This window comes from Oryzias latipes, chromosome 14, assembly GCF_053564925.1.
Source record: "Oryzias latipes strain Hd-rR chromosome 14, Olatipes_Hd-rR_3.1".
In the NCBI taxonomy this organism is placed as follows: domain Eukaryota; kingdom Metazoa; phylum Chordata; class Actinopteri; order Beloniformes; family Adrianichthyidae; genus Oryzias; species Oryzias latipes.
In genome coordinates, this window is record NC_136250.1 from 8,945,337 (window position 1) to 8,969,254 (window position 23,918).

The 23,918-nt window shown below is 38.5% G+C and overlaps 1 protein-coding gene and 1 long non-coding RNA gene across 23 annotated transcripts in view; one reads left to right on the forward strand and one right to left on the reverse strand.

Moving 5' to 3' along the window:
• The window catches only part of LOC101159285 (actin-binding LIM protein 3), a 54,097-nt gene extending 35,129 nt beyond the window's left edge, over positions 1-18,968 (reverse strand). For 20 of the 22 annotated variants that reach the window (XM_078930699.1, XM_078930698.1, XM_023962544.2 and 17 more), the window contains exons 1-2: positions 18,531-18,912; positions 14,499-14,666 (exon numbers count right to left, since the gene is read on the reverse strand). In XM_078930699.1, coding sequence (XP_078786825.1) covers positions 14,499-14,666; positions 18,531-18,549 — 187 coding nt within the window. In that variant the 5' untranslated portion in view covers positions 18,550-18,912. Of the gene's footprint in view, positions 1-14,498; positions 14,667-18,530 lie in introns of all 22 variants that reach the window. The other 2 variants (XM_078930685.1, XM_078930694.1) reach the window with 2 other exon arrangements.
• LOC111948644 (uncharacterized) lies at positions 5,827-7,301 on the forward strand. Its single transcript, XR_002874599.2, has 3 exons — positions 5,827-5,965; positions 6,643-6,754; positions 7,164-7,301. It is a non-coding gene; the product is annotated as an uncharacterized LOC111948644 (long non-coding RNA).
• Positions 18,969-23,918: the final 4,950 nt, after the last annotated feature.

The following is a 23,918-nucleotide window of genomic DNA, read 5'->3' on the forward strand; positions in this document are numbered from 1 at the left end:
AGAGGCTCAGACAGAAGGAGGAAGATACAGATACTGTGGATCCAACGGGTGCGTCATGAGGCAGAATGCTAGTCTTCTTTTGTCTCACATAAATTCTCTTGTGAGATTATTGTGGCCAGACCTTCATCTCATGGCGTTGAGGAATCGTTAAATAGGCGGTGTAAGCGTGAAAAGCAGAAGGATTTCTTCCTCTTCTTCGTAGAAGCTCTACCCTTGAGTTGTCGTGTGAAAAGTTCTGACCAGAAAGACTCTTCTACTTCTACAGTTCTTTTTATCTGTTCATCTCATTATGTTCTGTTAAGTTTTTGGCTGTGGTGGACCGTCGGGGCCTTCAAGGCCTTCTCTGAAGGCCTAAAAAATATCAGAATCATGTATGAATTATATTTTGTCCGTGCATACTCATTACATCATTCCAAATGGCCTGTCCAATCTCTTTTATTGTGTTTATGATGCTTTTTGGCCATGTTTTATGTGGCAAACCTCCACAACCACCATGGAGAATTCAAACCTGATTTAATACCTAGATTCTGCCCATTTGCTCTGGAGTAATCTGTTTGACATTCTTTCCTCTGTCTGATACCAAGACAGGCCGCAAGCTGTTAGGTTGATACCCGGAGGGCTTCATTTGCCTCCTCTACCTTACTTCACTGGACTCCACGACTGTTCTTCTGTTTCCCCTCACTCCAGAACTGTCTGAGCCTTTCAGTCATTTGTTTTCTAGACAAATTACGGTGGTAACTTCTTGTCAGTCAGGATTTTTGGAATCAGACTAATTGAAATCAAGAAGATACTATAAGCAAAGAAAAAGATTAAAATATTTTGTGTTAAAAGTACAGCTTGAGAGGTAAAGGACATTATTATTCAGTTTCTTTAAAAATGATTAAAGACCCACTCTGTTGAAAATTGAGTTTTAGGTGTTTTTAACATGTTCTTGTGGCTTTTTTTTAAAAGATGGAGGATATATATAAAAAAAACCAAGCTTAAAATTTCATTACTGACTATTTTTTTTATTCAAATCACTGTGAATTAGGAGCAGACAAAACAATGCCATTTTAAAAAGAGCATATTTATGATGTAGAAAATACGCTCGGCTCCATTTTGATGCATTCACCAGCAGACGACTAACCGAGTCTTTGTTGTCCATCTGGCTCAAAACTGTACGACTGGATAGCTCCAATAATACTCGCCATTTTTGTTGTACCGCTAATGTTAGGTTGGGGGTGTGAGTGTGTAAACAGATGAGTGGAAGCAGGCTACCTCTGCAGCAACAGGCACATTTTTAATGAACTCCTGCTGCACTGCAGGAACTACATCCTGACAGGTTTTTGATTTTGGCTGAAGACGGCATAATCAAAAGACCACTGGAAATGCTTTTAAAAAAGATCAAAAGATAATCAAAACAGGTCTTTAAAACATGGATCAATTTGCTTATAATTATTAGTACCAAAGAGAAAACCATCCAGAACATGTATGCTGGTGTATGTTCATGTGCTTCAAAAAATCCCAGAGAAACGGGAGTATCAACTCTAAAACAGTTTGTTGTGTATTTCATTGGGTTTTAGTTGACACTATTTTGTGGCAAAACTGCTTTAACACCACTTTAAAATGCCAGCTTGACCTTTATTAGCCTGACTGGAACTGAGGCTGTCTGTTGAGGAAAGTTTTAGCATAGCATATCCATGCTTATGTCTAATCAGTGATCACACATTGTGTTAAACCATCTAAGACCCATCTAACAAGTCAGTTGTTTATAAAGAGAATGTTCAGAAATATTTTAATGAAGCAAATAAAGCCAAACAGACCCCTAAACCTGCTTGTTCCTTTCATCTCAAGCTCAAAGACACAAACTCGTGGACTGGGGCTGATTATTCTGACCTCATTATTTCTCACTGGACTGACAGTATTTACACATTCATTAGTTACCAAACAGAAAGCCATTAACATACTAAGAAAACCAGTGAGGAGGAGAGATGTTAAGACTTGACCTCTCTAGAGGACGATGTGATTTTTAGATTTCAAAAGGCAAACCAAACGCAAAGTTTCTGCCTCTTCAGAGAGTTGTGTGTCTTTCACCGCATGCATATCTCTATTTCTTTATAATTCTGTTTTTCTTTAAGGAAAAGGAAGTTTGTACTCATCTGGTCTAAAGTATTTGATACATTTTCAGTCACAAATGTGTATTTTTCAGTTTAAATTAACTTTTTGATAAGTGTCACTCTTTTCTACTCTAAATGTCTCAGTTCCTAAAGCACCAATTGGAAAAACAAAGTCAACATTTTTCTTTTAAAAAAAAAAGAAGGGAAAAAAAAATATTTTTATTTTATAATTTATTGTATTCTGCTTTACCATGTTGCTTTTTGATTGGCATTTGATTCTAAACAGATTTATTTTGGTTTCTGTCAATGCATTTGTTTGTTTGTATTTTGTTCAACATCTTTCTGCAAAAAGTGCTCGTAACTGGTTTTAGTTGGTCTTAAAATCCCAGACAGTTCTGATAGACCTCACAGGAAAGGTGAGAGCATTCCAGAGTTTAGGAGCTGCAGCTGAAGAGGTTCCGTCTCCCCGAATCACAAGCCGAGTCCTGGGAACCATTGAAAGAATTTGATCTTCAGATCTTAGGACTTGACGATGACGATAAAGATATAAAAGTTCCAAAAGATACGGAGGTGCCAGACCATTAGCATTTAAAAACCAGAAGTCAAATCTTTAACCCTTGTGCTATCCTAGATGACCCCACCCTTACATTGACGTGTTCTCCCTACCATGACAAAGGTGGATAAAGGTGGAAAGATTTCATGTAATCCATGGACACCAGTGAAGATCACAAATCATTGAAGAAAAAAGGTTCAGAGCACTGTCTAGTGGGTCTAGATGACCCAACTTCCAATGTTAAAGTGCCTAGGATAGCACAAGGGTTAAAATGATTCTAAAAGACACAGGCAGCCAGTGAAGAGAGTCTAATATTGGAATTATATGCTCACACCGTCTGGTCCCCGTTAACAGGCGAGCCGGTGAATTTTGAACCACCTGGAGAGGGAGAAGCAGAGACTGGTCAATGCCGCTGTTCAAAGACTTGCAGTAATCCAGTCTGGAGAAAATCAAAGCATGGATCACTTATTCCAGTGTATGATATGGAAGATATGGCTTGACTTTGCTGATTAGCCTCAAGTGATAAAAACTATGATAATACTGAGCTACTTCTTGTTGGTTCCAAATCCACCCTCTCTAAAGCCACAAGTGTCACTTTTTTCATCGACTGTTTTTTTTGTTCTTTTGTCTCCCCCTCCCCTCAGGCGAAGAGTCTGGGTGTCATCCTGCATAGTTCATTATCTTTTCAGTCCCATATCAAAAACATTGCTCGGTCTGCCCATTTCCATCTACGTAATAGTCATCGCCAACACCCCTCCCTCACTGTCCCCTCTGCTTCTATCCTGGTTCACAGTCTGGTCACTTCCCGAATAGATTATTGTATTTCCCTCCTCTTTGGTCTCCCTCATAAACCCTCATAAGCTTCAACAGTTCCAGAACTCAGCTGCCTGCATTATCTCCAGAACCCCTCCCTTCAGTCACATCATCCTCCATCAGCTGCACTGGCTTCCCATTACCTCCAGAATCAAATTCAAACTCCTTCTGTTTACCTTTAAGGCTCTCCATAACCTGGCTCCTCCTTATCTTTCCTACCAGCTCCATATCAAAACCCCCGTCTCGTTCTCTTCGGTCCTCCTCCTCTGTTCAGCTCTCTGTTCCTCCGACCCGACTCGTCACTATGGGAAGCCTTCAGCTGCTCGGCTCCCAAACTCTGGAATTCCCTCCCTCCTGACCTCCATAACATAGACTACCAACTTTCAAATCTAAACTCAAAACTCATCTGTTTATTTCTGCCTTCCCATCCTGATTCACTTTTGATTTTTCTTTTACATTTATTGTGCTTTTAATGTTTATTTTTAACCTTTGTCTTGTAAAGTGTCCTTGGGTTTCGTGAAAGGTGCTTTAAATAAAATGGATTATTATCATTATTATAGACTGGACCACAGCACTGACCTGTTTTTTAAATTTAAAATGACTGTCAAGGTTTGCCCCAAGATTCCTAATGAAAGCAATGAGCTTGACCCAGTGTGGGTCTTTGGGCAATTTCTGGATTAAAACTCTCAGCTGTGCGCATCAGTGAAAGCTGATTCTCTGTGGCGACACATCAACAACCTAAATGTCTTAAAAAGTCGTATTTCATGTTTATCTGAAGCCTCTGCTTCCAAAATCTCCTCTACATAGCTGTTGGTGCTGATCTGAGTAGCTCCCCCCTTGATCCCCCCTCTCTGATGATGATAGCTGTGTCTTGCAACACCGACTGACAGTCTCTATAGTCAAACGTTTATCTTCAGCAATAAAGAAATGGTGAAAAGTGACAGCTTTTTAGTTCCAAATCAGCACTTTTTGTAAAATGTGCGGAAGGACAAAACAATGTGTTTATCAGACCCTGCTGTTTAATAAAATTACACACAAAAAAGAACTTTGAAAAACCCATGAAAAATGCTTTGAAGCACTTTATAATTTAAGCTGCATTGCACCAGCAAGCAGCTTTGCCTGCGGCTCATAACTGATTTGATGCAGGTTGTTGAATTCACTGGCACAGCAAATAAAATGAAATGCCATAAAAAATCACCATGACTATTTGTAAGTCATTTTCTAAATACATGCGGCCCGTTCTGAACTTTTTTTTTTGCCATCTTCTCTTCTCCCGCACTTGAACTTGTGCAACATGTGAACATGTACATGTCCAAAACTCAAAAAACATGATTTTCATCAGTGGGGATCTTTAAGGTTTTTTGCAATAGTTAGCAGCAGTTGCTGCTCTGAAGCACATTTTGATAGTTTTAGTTCATGTATTGAACAGTTTGGAACAGATCCAAAACTTGTATATATTTAGCTTTTTAAGCAGATTTTATTTTCAATTATAATAAATTCTCAGTGGCTAAACTTGATGCCAGATAAACTCAATCTTTAAAGTAGATTTGTAAATAAAGACTTATTTATCATATTTCTGAAGAAAAAAAAGACTATTAATGTTAAAAAATGGAAATATTTGTTTGCTTCAGTGGCAGAAAGTTTCTAGCTCAAAAATTGCAATAGATTACCATTTAAAAAGTATCTTGAGTGGAACAGAACAGCCTCTTCATCACTAAATTTGAACTAATTTAGACAATTCTTGCTTCACAGAGCCTCCAGCTGCTCTGCTGTCAGAGCATCCTTGCTAGACTGGATAAGGGTGTCAGTCCCATAGGAGGACATGTCTCTATAGTCCATGTATGCATGTATCTGTCAGGAAATGATTGATCTGACTTAATGTTTGACTGAAAGCATTTAGAGTGTGAATGTAGCACAAGTTTAAAATGCCATGGCTGAGAAACGTTAGAATATAAATGAGAGGGCACCTGCCTTCACCCATCTGTCATTTCCACTCAGTCACATGACATTCTACTATCCCCAGGAAGTTTGGAGAATCCCATCTGTGAGCATGGCCGGCCCTCCCTATACGCGAATTACGCAGCCGCGTAGGGCCCCCGTCACCAGCAGGGCCCCGAAGTGGCGACAAAAATTAAATTAAAAAAGACCCAAATCTGGCAACCCATTTCATAGAACTTCCTTACCAACGTGTGCTCTGAATGTTGTGCAAAAGAAAGTTGCCTGCACTTTAATGATCCCCCCTGTCAGCACACATGAACCAATTTGGCAACCCAAATAATGACGTTACACCATTTAGCAACGATTGGTCAACATAATTGCATCTGAGTCTGGCACGGTGTGCATTTACGAGCGCATTTTGTTTCAATAAAGTTGGGGAAAAGAAAAAAAAACAGCACATTTTGTCACGCTGATCAAAGCGACAACAAGAAAACGTCATGCCTCAGAGACTTTATCCACCACCAGGAGCTAAAAAAAGATAAAGAACTTCAACATCAATCACAAGGTAAGTTTGGAGGATGTTGGGGCTTTATTTTTACATTATCCAGCATTTCTGTGCAGCTGCGCAATTTACGTAAAATACGAAGCGATCTGAGGTGAAGTTTGCACATAAACGACCCCCTTTGTCGTAATTTCCCATGGAAAACTCGAAAATAATTTTGATACCCAAGTTTCCAAGATGAGGTTGGACATGACCTTCTAAAACGGCGGAAAGTAAAGAAAAGTAAATAATGACAACTATATGGTGGCTGAAAAATGTTTTAACTCACGTTATCGTTTTGTTTCATTGTTTTGCTAACACATATTTAGTGCGTTCTGCATTCTCCGGTTTATTACAGCATAAAAACTGCTGTTTATCTGTTATAGACAGGTAGTCAGGTAGTCTGAGTTTTACAACAATGAGTGTGTCATAAATCTTGCATTGGCATGAAATATGGAGAATAAAAACTACCAAATACAAACAGGAAATAAAGGTTCTCATCTATAAATGACAAACAAAAGAAATGTACTAATTTTAAAATTATGAACATACAAAATAATACAAAAATAAGTGTATAAAAGGCTTATATTTCCACTTATTCTCAAATTAGTGTTCACGTTTTATTATTTATAAGTAGGTACATTTATTTCTTATTTGTATTTTGCAGTTTTGATTCTACATAATGATGATGTTTTGCACAGTTCCGTCTCAGCCGACAGTTTCTTCTGCTCTCAAAAAGCATCAAAAGTATTGGAGGTGGTGCAGCGTCCACATCCCAAGATGTTCCTGACTTCACTGAAGATTTCATCTCAGGTAATTTTAAAAGCATGTAAAGTAATAAAAAAAACAGTGTCTGCATAAACCCTTTGTTTCATAAACAGCAGCTGAAGAGTATGGAGCTCCAAACTGTTCATAATTAAATTAATGAAATATGACCTTATGCAAATATACAATCAAACAATAAACCTCTCATAAATATATCAAAAGATCATGAAATTGTGAAAAACCTGCACACAGATTTTAAATGAGCCACTAAAGTATTATTAGTATTCTGCTAAAGATATTTAATTAGCTTTATCATTGATTATTGTATAATAATAATTCTTGTTTTTTAGCTGCAGAAGAAACTGCTGTCACCACATCTACTGTTGAAAGGGGAAACATTTGACTGTTTGACTTTTCACTGTTTGCTTTTATTGAAGTTCTGTCTTTTATGTTCCAGGGGCTCCAAGAGAGGCGTATATGGAAGAGGAGCCGACTGGATCCAAAATTCCACCTACCTCAAATCCAGTTGGTCCAGCTGAATGTCTAACCACACTCTCTGATCCAGTAAGAATGGATTTGGTGCAAAGAGGTCCTTTTCAGACTGAGAAAGACTCTGACTTTCCAAACTCCCCCTCATTGAGCTGTTGTTTTCTTTATGTTGGATTGTTTTATTGTCATTTGATTTGCTATTAAGTTGCTGTTTTTAATAAGTTGGAGTTTTGTGAATGTCATTTGTTGACTGCCTAATAATACATTAAAAAATATATATCTATATACATTTGTCATTGATTTTTTTTCTTTGCATTTAAAATTTGTTTGGCACCACTTAATGTGCATCCAACATCCAGGCAATATACTGTATTCAATTATTTGGCAGCAACCATAATTCACAAATGTATTAATAGAGATATCTCATTTATATTACAACAACAGTTGCGTTTTTTGGTGCTGCTGACCAGTTAGAGGGCCCACAAATTAAATTTCGCTTAGGGCCCCCAGAAGACCAGGGCCGGCCCTGTCTGTGAGCCTTGAGATTCATGTTTGGAAAGTAGTGTTCAGTGTCTTTTTGGACATCTCCACATCAGACCTGTCCATCAGTGCATCATCAGACCTCCCCCTGTAGTCCCAAACAGACATTTTTCTGCATAAAACATCAGGCCAGGGTGATGGATCCGCACGAAACATTGCATCCAAGACATGGATAAACCTGTCAACTTCATTGTTACAGAAATCTGAACAAACTGGCACATCAGTGGTTTAAAAAAAACAAAAATATTTGACTAATAGAAAAAAAAGAAAAGGTTAAAAATTGTTGCTTAAAATTGTCCCGACTTCATATAACTCTAAAGCACAAAGTATCAATAGAAAGCTTCAACGGTAAACACACAGTTTATCTAAATGAAACCTTAAAAGATACACTGGGAAGTCTAATTTCATAATTGTTGACCAATAATACACTGACCAAAAATATAAACGCAACACTTTTGTTATTGCTCCCATTTTTTATGGTATGAACTCAAAGATGTGAAACATTTTCCACATACACAAAATGACCAGTTCTCTGAAATATTGTTCACAAATCTGTCTAAATCTGTGATAGTGAGCACTTCTCCTTTGCCAAGACAATCCATCCCACCTCACAGGTGTGCCATATCAAGATGCTGATTAGACAGCATGATTATTGCACAGGTGTGCCTTAGACTGGCCACAAGAAAAGGCCACTCTGAAATCTTCAGTTGTATCACACAGCACAATGCCACAGATGTCGCAAGTTTTGAGGGAGCGTGCAATTGGCATGCTGATAGCAGGAATGTTGCTAGGGAATTGAATGTTCATTTCTCCACCATAAGCCATCTCCAAAGGCGTTTCCGAGAAGTTGGCAGCACATCCAACCGGCCTCACAACCGCAGACCACGTGTAACCACACCAGCCCAAGACCTCCACATCCAGCATGTCCACCTCCAAGATCGTCTGAGACCAGCCACTCGGACAGCTGCTGAAACAATCGGTCTGCAGTGTATAATCTGTGAGTGCTGTGAATTCATCTAAATGTTATATAGCTACTCAGGAAACGTGACAAAGTCATACATATAGGTGTTGCAACTTTAAAAAGATATTTAACTGGGTTTTTTGAGTCATCCAAGTGAGTTGAAATATGAAGAAGAAACAAAAAAAGCCCACAAATGTCATCTAGCTTGACCCCAAAACGTGTCTTTTACAGTTTTCCCATTTTATTCTTTAGAGCTCTATTATTGTGTGTTTACTTTTAACGTCCTCCTTGATTTACATCTGAGGTGTGCTGCCGTTCCTCCTGCCGTAGCTCCTCCCTGTCTCATCAACATTCCTCATCACTTCCTTCGCTTTTGCATAAACAGGCAAACTTATCAGCCACATCATTCTTCCATAAGTCCAGATTTTGTTTTCTCTTCACACTTCACCTGTGAAAAATCATTCAAACACTTCCCTGTTTGTTGGCCTTAATAGACAGATTTGGGAAGAGAAGAACAACAACAAATCTGGGTTGCTTAATAATATCCTAGTGCCAGAAACAACAGGAAGAAAGAGTAAAATGGATCAACTCCATGGGTCATAATAACTCCTGCAGACAGGAATCTTTTGAGATACATGCAGTATAAAAACATACAGTGGAAGGACTATAAGGCTCAAATTCTTGTGCAAACGGAGAGTAGGCAATGCTGTAGTCTGTCCTTGAAGTCACTTCCGTACAAAAACGAGGAGCCATGCGTGACTGTGGCTGGCTGAGGATAAACGAAAAGATTGAAGACACAGACTCTTGCTTTTGGCACACTTAATTCTGAAACCCAACCTCGTTTCCTCTCTGAGCAGGTCAATCTTTGTACTGATTTGTCTTTAACACTGAGTAATAAAGGAACAATTTGAGTCTGATTAAAATTCTACAAAGAATCTACATCCCCAGGCCTTTAGTGGCTGCTAGAACTAATGAACGCAAAGATTTTGGCAAAAACTGCAATGCAGAATGTTCCACACACACTTTAGGGAGTTTTTTTTCTCCCAATACCAGCATTATTAGAAAAAAAACCAATATATTTTGCTCATTAGCAAAGCCGTAATGAAACATTTAGAAAAAGAAAGACATTTGAGTCAGTAGTCAGAGGAGAGATCAGAGGAAGCAGAACAGTTAAATGACATCATATGTGATGTGAAAGGAAAGCAGAAGGGCTCGAGGGAAGTATCAATGAGGCTATCGATCTGTCAATCCAACCCCCCTCTGCCATGCTGTCAGTGACTTTTCTATTCTATTTGCACACCACTATGGATTTATTTGAATTCCATCAAGTTGCGTGATCAGGGTGGTTTATACAACACTGAGAGGGCAAAATGTAAGATCTAAATAGTCTGATGATTGGCATAATCCATTCTGATGACATGGAGAAACTAGTTTGTAGGGGGATTTTTTTGCACTGTTTATTCAAGTTTTGAAACTTCAAAAAATGTAAATGTTTGCTTTAGTATTGATGCAAAACCATTAACATTTTTGTCAAAATTGTTATCAGGATACATTTAAATTCTTTTTAATTTTATGACATTTTTCATGTTTGTTTTTTTGTGTCAAACACTTTCATTAACCAGTGTCCAAAGAATAATTCCAAGTTTGCAGTAATTGTAGGTAAAAATTTTGCAACAACTTCTTAACTCCCTCTCCCTGAAAACAACTTTTTTTGGGTACCTTTATTTTGAAGGCCAATCTTAATCTGTCATGAGCCAAACAAGCCTCAGTGGCTTTCTTGGTGGAACACCACAATTTCTCGGATGTTCTAGAACTGTGCTTTGCATGTGATGACAGAGTACATTTCTGCTGACAACATTATTCATGCCAAACAGCAGTGGATGCAGTTTGTTTATTCCAGAAACAACACTGTGGATATTCTGTTTATTTGTCAACTCAATTAGGAGAGCTTTGTGGGAATACATTTCAAAATAAAGCTAATAGTTTTATAATTCTATTTCCTAAACAAGAAAGTATTTGATTGGACAGCAGTATGCTAAAACACCTATGTGAACTCTCCTTCATCAATGTTGATTTAATCAAAGTGAGTCAAAAATGACTTTTCTTTTAGACTTAATTCATCTTTTCTTATTGAAACCCCTTCAGTTTAGGTGTAATGAAAAGTATTAGAGTGGTGATATGAGCAATGATGCAGAAATCAGTATTAAATACATATTACATATTTTAATAAACTAATATTCACTAAAGTTTCTCTCATGCAACATTCTGCTAGAAAACCTTGCAGTGCAGTCAGCAGGCCTTGCAACCCATCTGGACTATATATGGCTGGGTAACTCGGTTGGTAAGGTGGAAGGCTGCCACGCAGGAATCCAGGGTTCAATTACCATATCAATGAAAATTAACATCACCCAGTAAACAAGACCCTTAACGCTGCTGCCTCCTGAGCGCGGCTCGTCTGCAGCTCACCGCTCAAATGCAGAGAACAATTTCCCACACCTAGGTGTGTGACAGATAGTGGGACTTTATCTTTAAACTGGTTACCATAGGAACCTTCTAAAACATTTATCTCAATCACAAACTGTCTATGGCAGACCATGGTGGTCTGTTGACAACACAACAAAAACCCAGGTTTTCCAGCCAACAAGCCTCCCAGATTGTTGGTTTGATTCTCAATGGTTCATATATACTAGAACCAAAAAACATCCCACATTTTCCTCTTTACATTCCCCTACATAATAAATTGTCATACAATAATAATAACTACTTGGTTTGGAATGTACTTTTTCAGGAAATGTTAAGGGATAGGCATATTTGCTTTTGTTCATTTTTTTTGTTCTGTGTGTTGTGTATTTTCTTTCTATATCAGAGTGGGACTTCATGTTTTTGTGGATCTTTGTGTGTGTGTGGTGTGTCTGATTAGTTTCATGTGTGGTGCTGGAAAAGGTGTGACTCCCATTGGACCCAAACTGATGGCAGCAGCCGTTAACAGCACCATTTGGACGTCCAGCCTGTGAGAAGGGAGCTTAGCTGCAACCTGTCTCCACTGCAGTGTGGTGCCCTTCCTCACCTGTTTTGTAGTTAATTGCATGTTGTAGTTTTTTGGGGGGTTTTCCTTTCATTTTCAGGTAAGATGACATATTTCAGTTATGTGGAGTTTTTTTTTTTTTTTGCCTTAGTTCACCCTAAAGCCTTTTTGCTTCACCTTCTTTTTACAGTTATTGTTGTTTGGTATTTATTAGTTTGTGAATGTGTTATTTTGTTTGGAGACAACGTTTTGGTGTTTCTGTTAAAAACACATTACTTTTATGTTATGATTCTCTAGGTATCCCTAGACATAAAACGGGGCATAACAAGAAATTACATTGCTCTAATGGAAAGAAAAATGTCATTACAAAATTATTTTAAAAACCTCTCATACAATTTTTGAAAGACTTGCATATTTATTTAAAATCTCAGAGCGAAAGTTGATAAGTTAAAAGGTCTAGACATCAATTTCTAAGAACAGATTATTCCTCCTGCGAAGCAATCACTGCTTAATTCTTGTCCACCTCATCAGCAGATTAGTACTTAGCCAACAGTCCATTCGCTTTAAGTCATTGAGATGACTCCGCAAGATCAAGCATCCACAATAATGATTTTTTATTAGCAAAAGATTTTTGTTATTTTTTTTTTGGCAATGAACCTCGGCCCTGCAAGTGAAATGAGTGCATCAAATCAGCCAATCAGAAGACTGACCATTCATCTAAACTCAAACCTAAAAACACTGTTTCAACTTCAGCCTTGGTTAAATTCTAGGGCAGTTGAGGTGTGATGTTTTATGAAAAGCAGAGAAAACCTTCTGTGTTGATGCTTTGCAGCTAAATGTTAGAGCATCACTCATTGCAGATCAAGCAGAGAAGACTGTTTTGTCATGCAGCATGCTTTGGGACCGTGCAGGTCCCGGCCAGTGAAAAGAGGCTGGCTGGTTTGAGTTGGACTTTAGGGTGAAAACCTGCTGACTGCAATGCAAAGCCTGCTGCTGACTTCAGGCTATAGTTTGTTTTTTTCCCCATCTGTTCACAAGTAGAAGTCAAGCATGAAGATGCAAACAAAACACTCAAGAATAAAAAAACAATTTAAAACTGAACTACACATATTTTAGAAAGCGTAGGGTTTATTCAGACTAGGAAAACTATTCTTTTAGTAGACCCAGATTACTAAATTTGGTCCAGATCGAGATCTGAACGCTGTGCTTGGTCTGTATCCAGACGGCCGTCAACGAGACTTTCCTGTTCCAAACTAAAGCTTATAAACAAAACCATGTGACTAAAGATCTCTTTACTCATTGGTCAGGAATTATTAGTGTTGGGCAAAGCAACTAGAGGCAGAAATTATTAAAGTCTTGCGCTTTTAGTTCATTCAAACTTTATATTTTGCACACAAATTTTAAACGTCTGGGTCAACATCAGCCTCAGCACTTTTTTGTCATTTTTTTGGTCCGGTAGAGGCTTGCTGCAAGGCAGTTACTGTCAAAAGGGCGGCTAAGAAGGTACACTGATTAGTGTTTATGACAAATGGAATGTCATAAACCTAATTTTAAAAACATTTTATGAAAAAAGAAAAGTTAAAAGGCCTCAATGTGCCGTGTAATGAATTTCTTTTGCAAAGAAGCCAAGCTTTTCTTTATAAATGTTTTTATTACAGAAGCAGGAACAACTGACATACATAATCTAAAAAGATAAGGATATCTGCAAGAATAATAATTAATTCTGGGACGTCATTATCACCATCCTTTATCTCAAATGTATCAACTAACAAGACACTTTTGTTTCATCTAATATTGATATGTGTAGGTATTTATTCCGTTCAGTTGACATAATATGCTTTATAACTGTCTGAGACTCTGCTGTAATAGTAGGACCTTCATAATTCATTTTCATTTTACTAAGTACAAAGCTATTAGCGATCAAACTGTCGCGTCATTGCTGTAAAAGTGTTTTAAAATCATTTAATATTCATTCATACAAAATGATCTGCGTGGAATTCAAACATGGTAAACAATGCATTAGCCTAAGGTTGACTTTCTAGAATAAGTTTATAGTTTAAAAAAACAAAAAAAAAAACAGCAGATGTGTTTTCATGCTTAAATGTAGGAAACTACTTTTTCAATCATCTTTAAATCAAAATTTGTTAAAATTTTGTCGACTGTTTCATTTTAAACAGTTTTGCTGGTAAAACATCAGTTGTAACTGTTAACAAACTTTTATTTTATTATTTTAACTATTATTTTATTCTCTTTAATTATATTTTTATCAAAATTTAAAAAGTACAGATAAACATTAAACTAAAAAGTTTCCAAAAATGTATTGTGTCATGCATTTGTTTTATAAATGAATTCAAAATTATATTTAAAAATGATGGATGGAGATATGGGAGTTTCCAACTGATCATAGATGTCATTGTAATTGGCTGCATATGGATGGTCTCTGTGTGGGCTGGATACACCCTGCCTCTTGAATATTGATAACCGCTCAAGGCTGAAGAAGTCTGAAAATTCATGATTGACTGGTGAAATAAATGGTAAGGAAAGAGTTTTACAGGACCCATAAATCTAAACTGATGCAGGAATCTGAGGCATGAATATTGTGCAGATATTTAAAGGAGGCTTATTACTGAATAATTCACTAAAATACAAATTTCCTGCAAATTTAGCCACATATTATTCCTTTAAAAAGTTCCGAAACTCAGAAAAAAGTGCACAATTTTGCTTCTTTTTTTTCCTATTAAAAGTCCTGCTAAAAGTGTTTTTGTATTGTTTATTACCTTGACAGGTGAAGCAGTGAACGTGGAAGTGTGTGCTCTTGACCCGCACCACTTCCCCACGGCAAACCTCCCCACAGCGGTCACACATGATGGGCGAGTTCCCACAGCTGGACAGCGGGGAGCTGCTGTTGTTGTTTTCCCCATAGACTCCAGCCGCCTGGTACTGAACTGGAGAAGGGAGAACACATCACACTATGTCCTTTTCAAACTCCTTTTTTAAATGTATTTATCTGTATTTCATCTTAATTATAATAAAATAAAGGAATAAAAAAGAGGAACTGGGAGTAACTTGAACTCTGTGAATGTGATGCAGCTGCTTTAATTTCAGCAGTAAGTCCTGAGACAGCGGGACCTGAAACCGTTTATGAGGATGAGCAGCCTAATAAGCAACACACAAGATAGTAAAAGCACGGCTATGTTCCAGAAAACTGGTGTGACTTTGACAAATAATAAAAAAACAATAGCCAATAATTTGATAAAAAATAATAATCCGCTCCACGTCCAACTATGGAAGCAATTTTACAGTGTCATCCAAAGTTATTATCTTTAGTGTCATATCATTAAAGTCCAAGTCATTTTATATTACTTTTAAAATATACTAATGCGTTTTATAAAAATGCGCTTTTGTTTGACAAAAACATTCATTTATAATTGGCCTATATTTCTATAAACATTTGCAAATATTTATTAAAATGTTACATTATTCAGTAGAAATTTGCCTCTAAGTTGTAGGCGGGACCTTGACATGAAACAACCCCAGTGGCCTTTCTGCTCCCCGTTGCTGAGAGCTCGCTGTTTACATGATTTCCTGCAAGCTCACACCCCCTCACACCCCACAAACTAACATTACAACAAGTGCAACAAAAACAGCAAGCAATACTGGCGAAGAAAACAAAGATGTACTTGGATCTAGTCGTTTACAAGCGAATGCTTTAAAATGGAGCAGGGAGCTTGTGGCCCACCGATCGTTGTTTCTATGTAACAAATATGCTCTTTTTTTATTTTTTTATTTGGCAAATTTTCCTTTATGTCACCGCCTTTTGATGTAAGATCAGAGACAATATTAATTTCCTCAATTTTCTTTTGTTAAAGCCCCATCAGTTGTCGTAATCTGCACTCAACCCACCCTCTGAAGTGGATCAGTCAGATCCACTCTCGAGAACCACTACCCCTTAACCCTTGTGCTATCCTAGGAACTTTAACATTGGGAGTTGGGTCATCTAGACCCACTAGACAGTGCTCTGAACCTTTTTTCTTCAATGATTTGTGATATTCACTGGTGTCCATGGATTACATGAAATCCTCTCCACCTTTATCCACCTTCGTCATGGTAGGGAGAACACGTCAATGTCAGGGTGGGGTCATCCAAGATGGCACAAGGGTTAATGGAGCGAAGATTTCTGCGTTTTTGGGCGGACACTTTACCGCTAGGCCACTGAGTCCAGTCAATGTCTTCTTCTTTGACTTTCGGCTTTTCCCATCAGGAGTCGCCATAGCGAAACAACCTCTCTTTCGAGGATGAGTCGCATGGCAATGTTTTTCACCGGATGCCATTCCCGACACAACCCTCTCAATTTATCCGGGCTTGGGACCGGCACAGAAGCAGAGAAGGGAATAGGGAGCAGCCCAGATTCGAACCCTGGTTTCAGGGACGGAAGGCGCCGCAAACCAGCACGAGCTAAACTGGCTCAGCAGAGTCCAGTCGAGGTAAACACACTAAAAAATCTTATTGTGAAGTATTACTAGTCTTACCTGAAACGTCTGAATCAACGGAAGAAGTGAAGTATCCAAGCTGCATGCACTCAACTTGTAGACTTCATTTTTAACCTCCCACCAATCTTTTGTTAACATCTTTATATTTTTTCATTGAGGACGGTAGATGTACACTAAACTGCAGCTGGTTCTTTATGCATATGTCAGTAAGCTTTGAGTAATCCTGATATCTACATGGCAGTAGAGACAGAAAAGGTCACTCTGGATCTCTTTGGGATTACACCTCTTTCATCCTCGCTTACAAAACTAGTCAAATCCCTCTTAGTGAAGCAAGTCTTTTCTTTATACTGCCTGAAACAGACGTGCAATTCTTATCGTGGTTGGGAGATACCACCAAAGCTGTGGATTGAACACATTTTGTTGACTGACAATTTGGATTTCCACTGAGCTGCGTTCAAAACAACCAGCAACAAATCTACTGATGCATTCTGCTCCGTTCAATTATATTACAGTTAATGCTTCTGCATCCTGGAGTATTATGCAATCAAAGAATAAAAAAAAATACATGCTGGCAGGTTAAGCCGCTGACATCTGGAGGGAGATGCAGACGGAGGCCTGTAGGTGCATTTGCAGGAAGAAAAAAGTGGGGAAAGTGGGACACAAAATGTTGTAAATGCAGAATCTGAGAGTTTTGTGTGTGCGGCACGGAGGCTGGCACTGGTGTTTTTGCCAGATGGCAACAGGAGGACAGAAAACCCAGACATCAAGGGAAAGGCACCACCTGCGAGTTGCTGCAGGAGGAATGTGTTATTTTTAATATTTTACAGACGCTTATTGGTGTTCTACTTTATCAAAGTGGCAAGTGTTAAATCACCTTTTAGGTGCACGCATTCCATTTGATTTATTTTGTAGAAAATCCTGCTAAAAAGATGCAGATCTTGAACCGTTTCTAGTTTTTGTTTTGTTTCTGTTGATGTAAATGTTTTTCCGTTTTTTAATTCACCGTGGCGACTCCTTCAGGGTCGCCACGGTGAATTAGTGGTTTCCACCTCCTTTTTTTCTCGCATCCAGCACTGGCATCTTCTCTTTTATCACAGCTCTTTTTTGTTCTTCATCTTTATCCAAACTGTGAATATCCCTCCTCTGCACCAACACCCCCCTCCCCCATCTGGCTTCTCTAAATTTGTCTCCAACTAATTCAACGCAAACTATTCCCCACATTTTGGTTCTGCTGCTCACATCTTTAAAAGGAGCCCTCACTTCTGATGCTTCAAACTCTGAGTCAGGTTTCCTGCTGCTGCTCCTCTCAGATGTTTCATGAGAATGTTTACTTAAAACTGCCTCTGAAATCTCACTTATCAGGGTCATCTTTAGACAGAAAATGAAGTAATACTTTGAATTTGAAGGAAAAATGACCTTCAGCCATTTTTTTAAAGTCCCACTCCAAACATCTTTTGATCTGTTTTATGATTGCGCCGTTTTTAGGCTAAATCAAAAATTGTGTTGTTTTCTAAGACATAGTCTCCGCAAAGTGGGGGGAGTTCATCATAAATTCATCTCTGAGTTGTTGGCCTGACCGTTGGCACGTCTCCCGATTTACAACAATTTGAATAAAATACTCAGAAACACAATTTTAAGCTTAATTTTCTTTATATATGTCCTCCATTATAAGAAAAGTGCCGCAAGAACATGTTAAAAACACCAAAGACCCTGTTTTTCTTGGCGTGGGCCTTTAAGTAGCTCTAATGCCAGATGTGTCCTTAAGTCTTTGACAGCATCACCCTGACCTACGACCTGAACAGCCTGGATTAAAGCCAAGCAGCTCGTCTCGAGGGAAGCTGTCAGCCAAAAGGTGACTGCCGTCTTTTCTGTCAGACGTTTGAATGGATGTGGTGCTTTGAGCCGGCACAAGGTTGACAGTGGACCACCAATGGAACAGCAGAAAGATCTCTTAAACTTTTGCAGAAACTGTTGACTTTTCTGGTCATTTAAAATAAAGTTAGTTTTAGAAATCTAAAACTGAGTTTCTATTTTTTATTAATCTGCTTTCGTGTGAGATAAAATTAGTTCAAGTCTTAAAGGTCAGCATCTCTTCTCTTCCCCCTTTATTATTTGCCTCCATGTTGCAAAACAATGCTTTCCTTTTTAACCAGCTATAAGAACAGGAGGTTTAAAAATGTCAGTGACTGAAGGATCAATGCCATCAACAGGGATTGGCTATATCTGTTCAGGGATAAACCCTCCTGGGACGTTTCTATTGATTAGAATGGAGACCCCCACCACCACCACCACACACACACACACACACACACTGCTCACCATTCGTCGGTCCGCTCATGATGAAGAGTAAACCCAACGGCTTCAACACCTCAGTCCATGCCAACCTCCAGCAGCAGAACCAAAGGACGGTGAACTCTTTGCGTCCCTGTCCGGCTTCAAACTCTCCCCCCTGTCAAGACTGGAGCCTCTGCTCTGCTCCTCCCTGCAAGCGGATTACTGACAGGAGGCAAAGCCGCACCTCTCCAGCCTCCGTGAAGGCAATAATTAAATGGAAACTGACGTTTTAATGCTCCGCACGCCTTCCAGTTCTCCCCGCAGCACCGCGCAGCCCGCGGCGCGCAGCCGCCCGTCCATCCCACTGCTGCCGCTCAGCGCGCCGCCGCCTGCGCGCCCCGACGCGCTCCAGAGCCAAGGCTCAAGTGCTGCCTGACGGGGTTCAACCATCCAGCAGCCAGTGGAGAGCGCCCATCGGGCACTGCCCTTTCTCAGTGCGAGAGCGCCGGATAGTGGCGGAACCTCAAACTGCAGTTTGGAAAACCGCAACCGTCTGCATAAACTCCTCATTGGAATTTGGAAAGGCCCATCTATTTCCATTAATAGACTTTAACGTAGTCTGCATTTTACGCAAACCCAATTTCCTACCAGAGCGCATATATCTATATTTCTAAAATGTGTGGATTTCGTGACTTTTGGCAGGCCTATTGATTAAAATTATGATTAAAAAAAAGTAATATTTTGTTGGTGGTGCTGCTTTTTAAAATTTGGATTTAATCTTTGCTTAAAAACCAAACTAAATCTCCCCCTTTTGCTAAAATGACTAACAATTACTATTTGCAGTTTATTTTCTTTTACAAGATAAATATTAAATTCCAAAAGTTTTTTTTACATACTTAAAAGAGAGAAGGAGATGGAAAATGAAAAGCTTGTCATCTGATTAGTTATTAGTTAACCCTTAGTTAGAGCAACTTCTGAGTCTTCAAATGTCTCTGAAAGTGATCGAAAGTTTGACAGGCTGCTAAATCTTTAAAGATTTTAAAAACAACAACATAATCTGTTTTTTTTTTCTTTTTTATGATATGCATCTAAATATTAAAAAAAGAAAAGCAACCCCATACCATTATACCCTCACCACCATGTTTCAAAAGGCTTCAATCTTTATTCACCAACCAAACTAGGCTTTTATCAGAGAAGAGAAACACTTCTAAAAGGTTATTATGAGCAATGCTCTCAATTACTAACAACTAACTAACATCCTCTTTTTATCTATTATTTATTTATTTATGTATTTCGGTTTGCTTAATTAAAATGGGTTCATACAACACTTGGAGTAAGAATGACAGACAAAATTACCCTGCATGAAACGGTTCTTGTTTTCTTTTATTTTTAATCGACGCCAAACCGGTAAATTTCACATTATATGCATTCAAACTCTATTATCAATTACACCTATATTCTGCTGTTGAGTCTTAGATCAATCATGTATGCAAGTATATACAGGTTTGGGAATTGTGCCCTTTTAGTTTGTGTTATTTGGTCTCAGTTGTGTTTTCATGTTTTGAGTTTCCTGGCAGGATCCTCTGTTATCATCCCAGAATTATTTGGCATCTGGCTGTCCGGTCATCTGCGGTTTACACCATAATTTTTAGAATGAAGTAGTATGGATGAAGTAGTATAAAGATCACAAAAAAGATACATGAATTCTTATTTGAGTAATGACTAAGACATACATGTAAGTCCCATATTTTAAAAGTTTATGTCCTTATTTTCCTCGCTGTTTCCAAAGTTTATTCTTTTAGATAAAATGGTCCATCCACGGGTATTTGAAAATTTTCTTCTGAACCACCTTTAACCCCTTGAGACCCCAGAGGAAATTTTCTTCCTAGCTTTTAAAGTTAAGTTGACCATTTTGTTTGTTTTTGGGTAGCAGCAATTAACAGGAGCCAAAAAATTATATAAATAAAAAAAATAAAGAAAAAAATGAATTCAAATTAAAATTACAATTAAAAAAAACACCAGAACCATTAAGTGCCAAACTGTAAAAAACCAAAAAAAATTGTGGAATCATGTGAACGAAAGCACATGTGTACACTAACCAGCAGGTGGCAGTGTCCCATCAAATTTCATCAAGTGGTTGAAAGTCCCTCAAGCTCTATTTTTTTTCTAAGGTAAAGGTAAGAAAACATCAAACTCTGGCACAATTAACATTTCCAGGCTGCATAATAATTCTTCAGTAACATGTTTTATTTTCAAATCTCTATGCCGATATTTTTACTACAAAATCGTCTGGGTATTTATTTAGACCAAAACATCAGTAAATAGCTTGGCAAGCTGTTGGACTATTCCTTCCATGCTAGACCCTTCAACAACAAAACATGTTATACTGTCAACTTTACGTCCATGCTGGCTTTCTTCCCAGTAATTGAAAAACATCATGCAAGGTATTTCCTGAAAACGCTGGCAAACCCTGCTGAGACACGTCCAAACACCTCCTGCTGGTGTTTCTGCACAACAAACACATCATCCAGGTTTCATTTGCCAATAATGAACAAGCTTAGGAGGGAATGTGGAAAAAAATAAATCTATCTGACAGCAGCGTGTTGACCTCTGATCTGCTGACCTGTTTTACTTGCAAACATCAGCTGGAGGAGACTTGAACCGTTCAGGAAAATCACTGTCAAATCAGCGTGACCTCTCTGCCTCTGACAGCCCTTTTCTGAAGCTCTGTGTCCAAACTGAGAGAAATGACTGATGGCTGCAGTCAGTGTGGGTCTGATTAATGATTGGCTGTCAACTCTGTCTGCACAAAGGCCCAGAGAGGCAAAGGTACATGTACTTTTAAACAAAAATTCTTCACTAAAACAGTATTATTCTTTTGATGTTTGTAGAAAAAATAGTTTTAGGTTAAAATTGTAATTTCAAAAGAATTTTTCAGGGATAATTTGACTTTGGGCAGAATCAAGAGGAACATTTCTTTAGTAAAAAAAAACAAAAAAAACAAGGGAAATTCAAAAAGCTGCTGCAATTATCTTTACTTTAAACAACTGGAAAGCCTTTGTGTTGTTGTCATGGCATTTCTAATCATCCCACTATTTTCTAAAGGAAAGCGTAACTTTTTTAGGGTTCAAAAATCACATTCCCATGAACACAAACTGAGATTACAGAGTGTCAGAATATCCTCTATGGCCTCATGCCACAAATGCAGTTTTGCTATCTAACCTCTGAAACTTCTTTTCCTGCCCTTTTACTAAATTGTTTATGTGATGGCTCAAATAAGAGTAAAAATACATCTGATCAAACAAACCCAAATTGTGTGCTGCCAAAGCAACAAGTAGTCATGTCCTCTTGGAAAGGATACAATATGTGGCACAGCACCAGCCTGTAAACATCCCTGCAGCGACTCCACCGATCACAATGACTACAGGTTTACCTTCTGCAGCTGCAGCAAAGCAACAATTACTCATAGATTAGATAAATATTGTACTGTGTAGTATTATTTTTTTATTGGTGCAGCAGTTCTTCAAAGGATGTATATCACCTTTCCATGCAAATTCTTTCTTTTTTTGTCCTTACTAACAGAAATACAATGGATTTGGTCAATTCTAGTTCATCTAACAGCTTATCCTTAATTGAAATTGTTTGTAGTTTGATGATAAACACACACCCTTTACATTTTAATTTTAAATTAAATTAGTAGTTGGTGTCCATTACAGCCACATTTGTCACCTAAAACAACTATGTTTAAAATAATTTTAATATATATCTATAAAGAGATGATACACCCAACTGAGACCTCCACTCTGATCATTTCTGCAGCCATGGTTTGGCTCCGCTCAGTATTTCAGTTTTTATGACACTTCTACCCTACAAAATGTAAACTCTGAGAGTTCTACAAAGGTGACTAAAAGGAAAATTATGTTTTCAAAAGAAGTGCTATTCTGATAGATTTCCTTCACATGATTTTTTTTTTTTATACGGCTGAGGGTCCTGAGATGAAATCCAAAATCAGTTCACCTTTAGTGCTGTAATCTGAGTGAGGAATGTCCAGGAGTAACCTTCCACATCAAAGAGAGCTGCCTGGAGGTTTCAGTTTGCACACTGAAGGCTGACATTAGGTCAAGATGATGACTATATATTCTGGAGGTGAGCCGGTTCCTCCTCTGTCGAGCCCCGTGTGCAGGAGATGGAGCCGTTAGGCATTTTTCCAAGGGTTTCCAAGCATGACACATTCTGATCGAAGAGGCGGCCCAAATGGACGTTGCAGTGAAAATCCTTCATTTCTATCACAGTAATGAAAAGAATCACTGATCCATGTTCATGAGGCTGTCATGGTATGCCTCCTCATCTATTTTTTGTGGTAAGGAAAATGCAAATTTTGAAGTCTTTTTGGCCCAATATCGCTACCTGCCGCCCAACGGTCAGCTATTCAGTTCACTAATTTTGAATGCAAAGGGAAAAAATGGCAGAAAATACATGAGCTTGTAAGAATTTCATGCATTGTGTTTCTTCAGTAAAATATGCATTGTTCAAAATGTTTTATCAAACTGATATTGAGCCAGTTTTGTTCTCTACTGACAATGTTCAATTCCTGAACCTAATGAGGTTTGTTAAGTTGCAGAAAAAGACTTTGCAGAGTTTCATTTTTTTCAGGTTTTTGACTCATTGACCATATTTTCCATCCATCCATCAATTTTCTAAGTTTGGTTAGTCCCTTTTAAGGTTACTGGGTTGCTGTAGCCTGTCCCAGCCCATGTTGGGCAAAAGCAGGTTTATCCCTGGATGGGTCTCCAGTCCATGGCAGGCAGCACAGAGACAGAAAACCACACCCACTCACATTCACACCTGAGCCTCGTCTTATAAGACATCCATCCATCCATCCATCCATCCATCCATCCATCCATCCATCCATCCATCCATCCATCCATCCATTTATCCATTTTCTTAGTTTTCTTACATCCCTATCAGGTTCATAGGGATGCTGGAGCCTGTCAAGACTTTCATTGAGCAAATGCGGGGTTCACCCAGGACAAGTCGCCAGTCTTTCACAGGGCACACAATCACTCTCACACATGCACACCAAGGGACACTTAGAGTCACCGATCATCCCATGAAGCATGTTTTTGGACTGTGGGAGAAGGCCAGAGTGCCCACAGAACACCCACGTATGCTTGGGGAGAACATACAAACTCCGCAGAGAAAGGTCCCAGCCAGGATTCAAACCAGAGCCTTCTCACTGGGCCACCATGCAGCCCCTAATAAGGGGCTCAGACACGAACTGCTTCCTCCTCTTGTCCAGAAAACTTTCAAATAACCTTCTTGTTAAATGATTATAACAACAACAATAATAATAATAATAGCTTTACGAATAAAAGCAGCAACTTTGACACACAAAGCTGAACTGACGTTTTTTCATGGTTTTACTATAAGAAA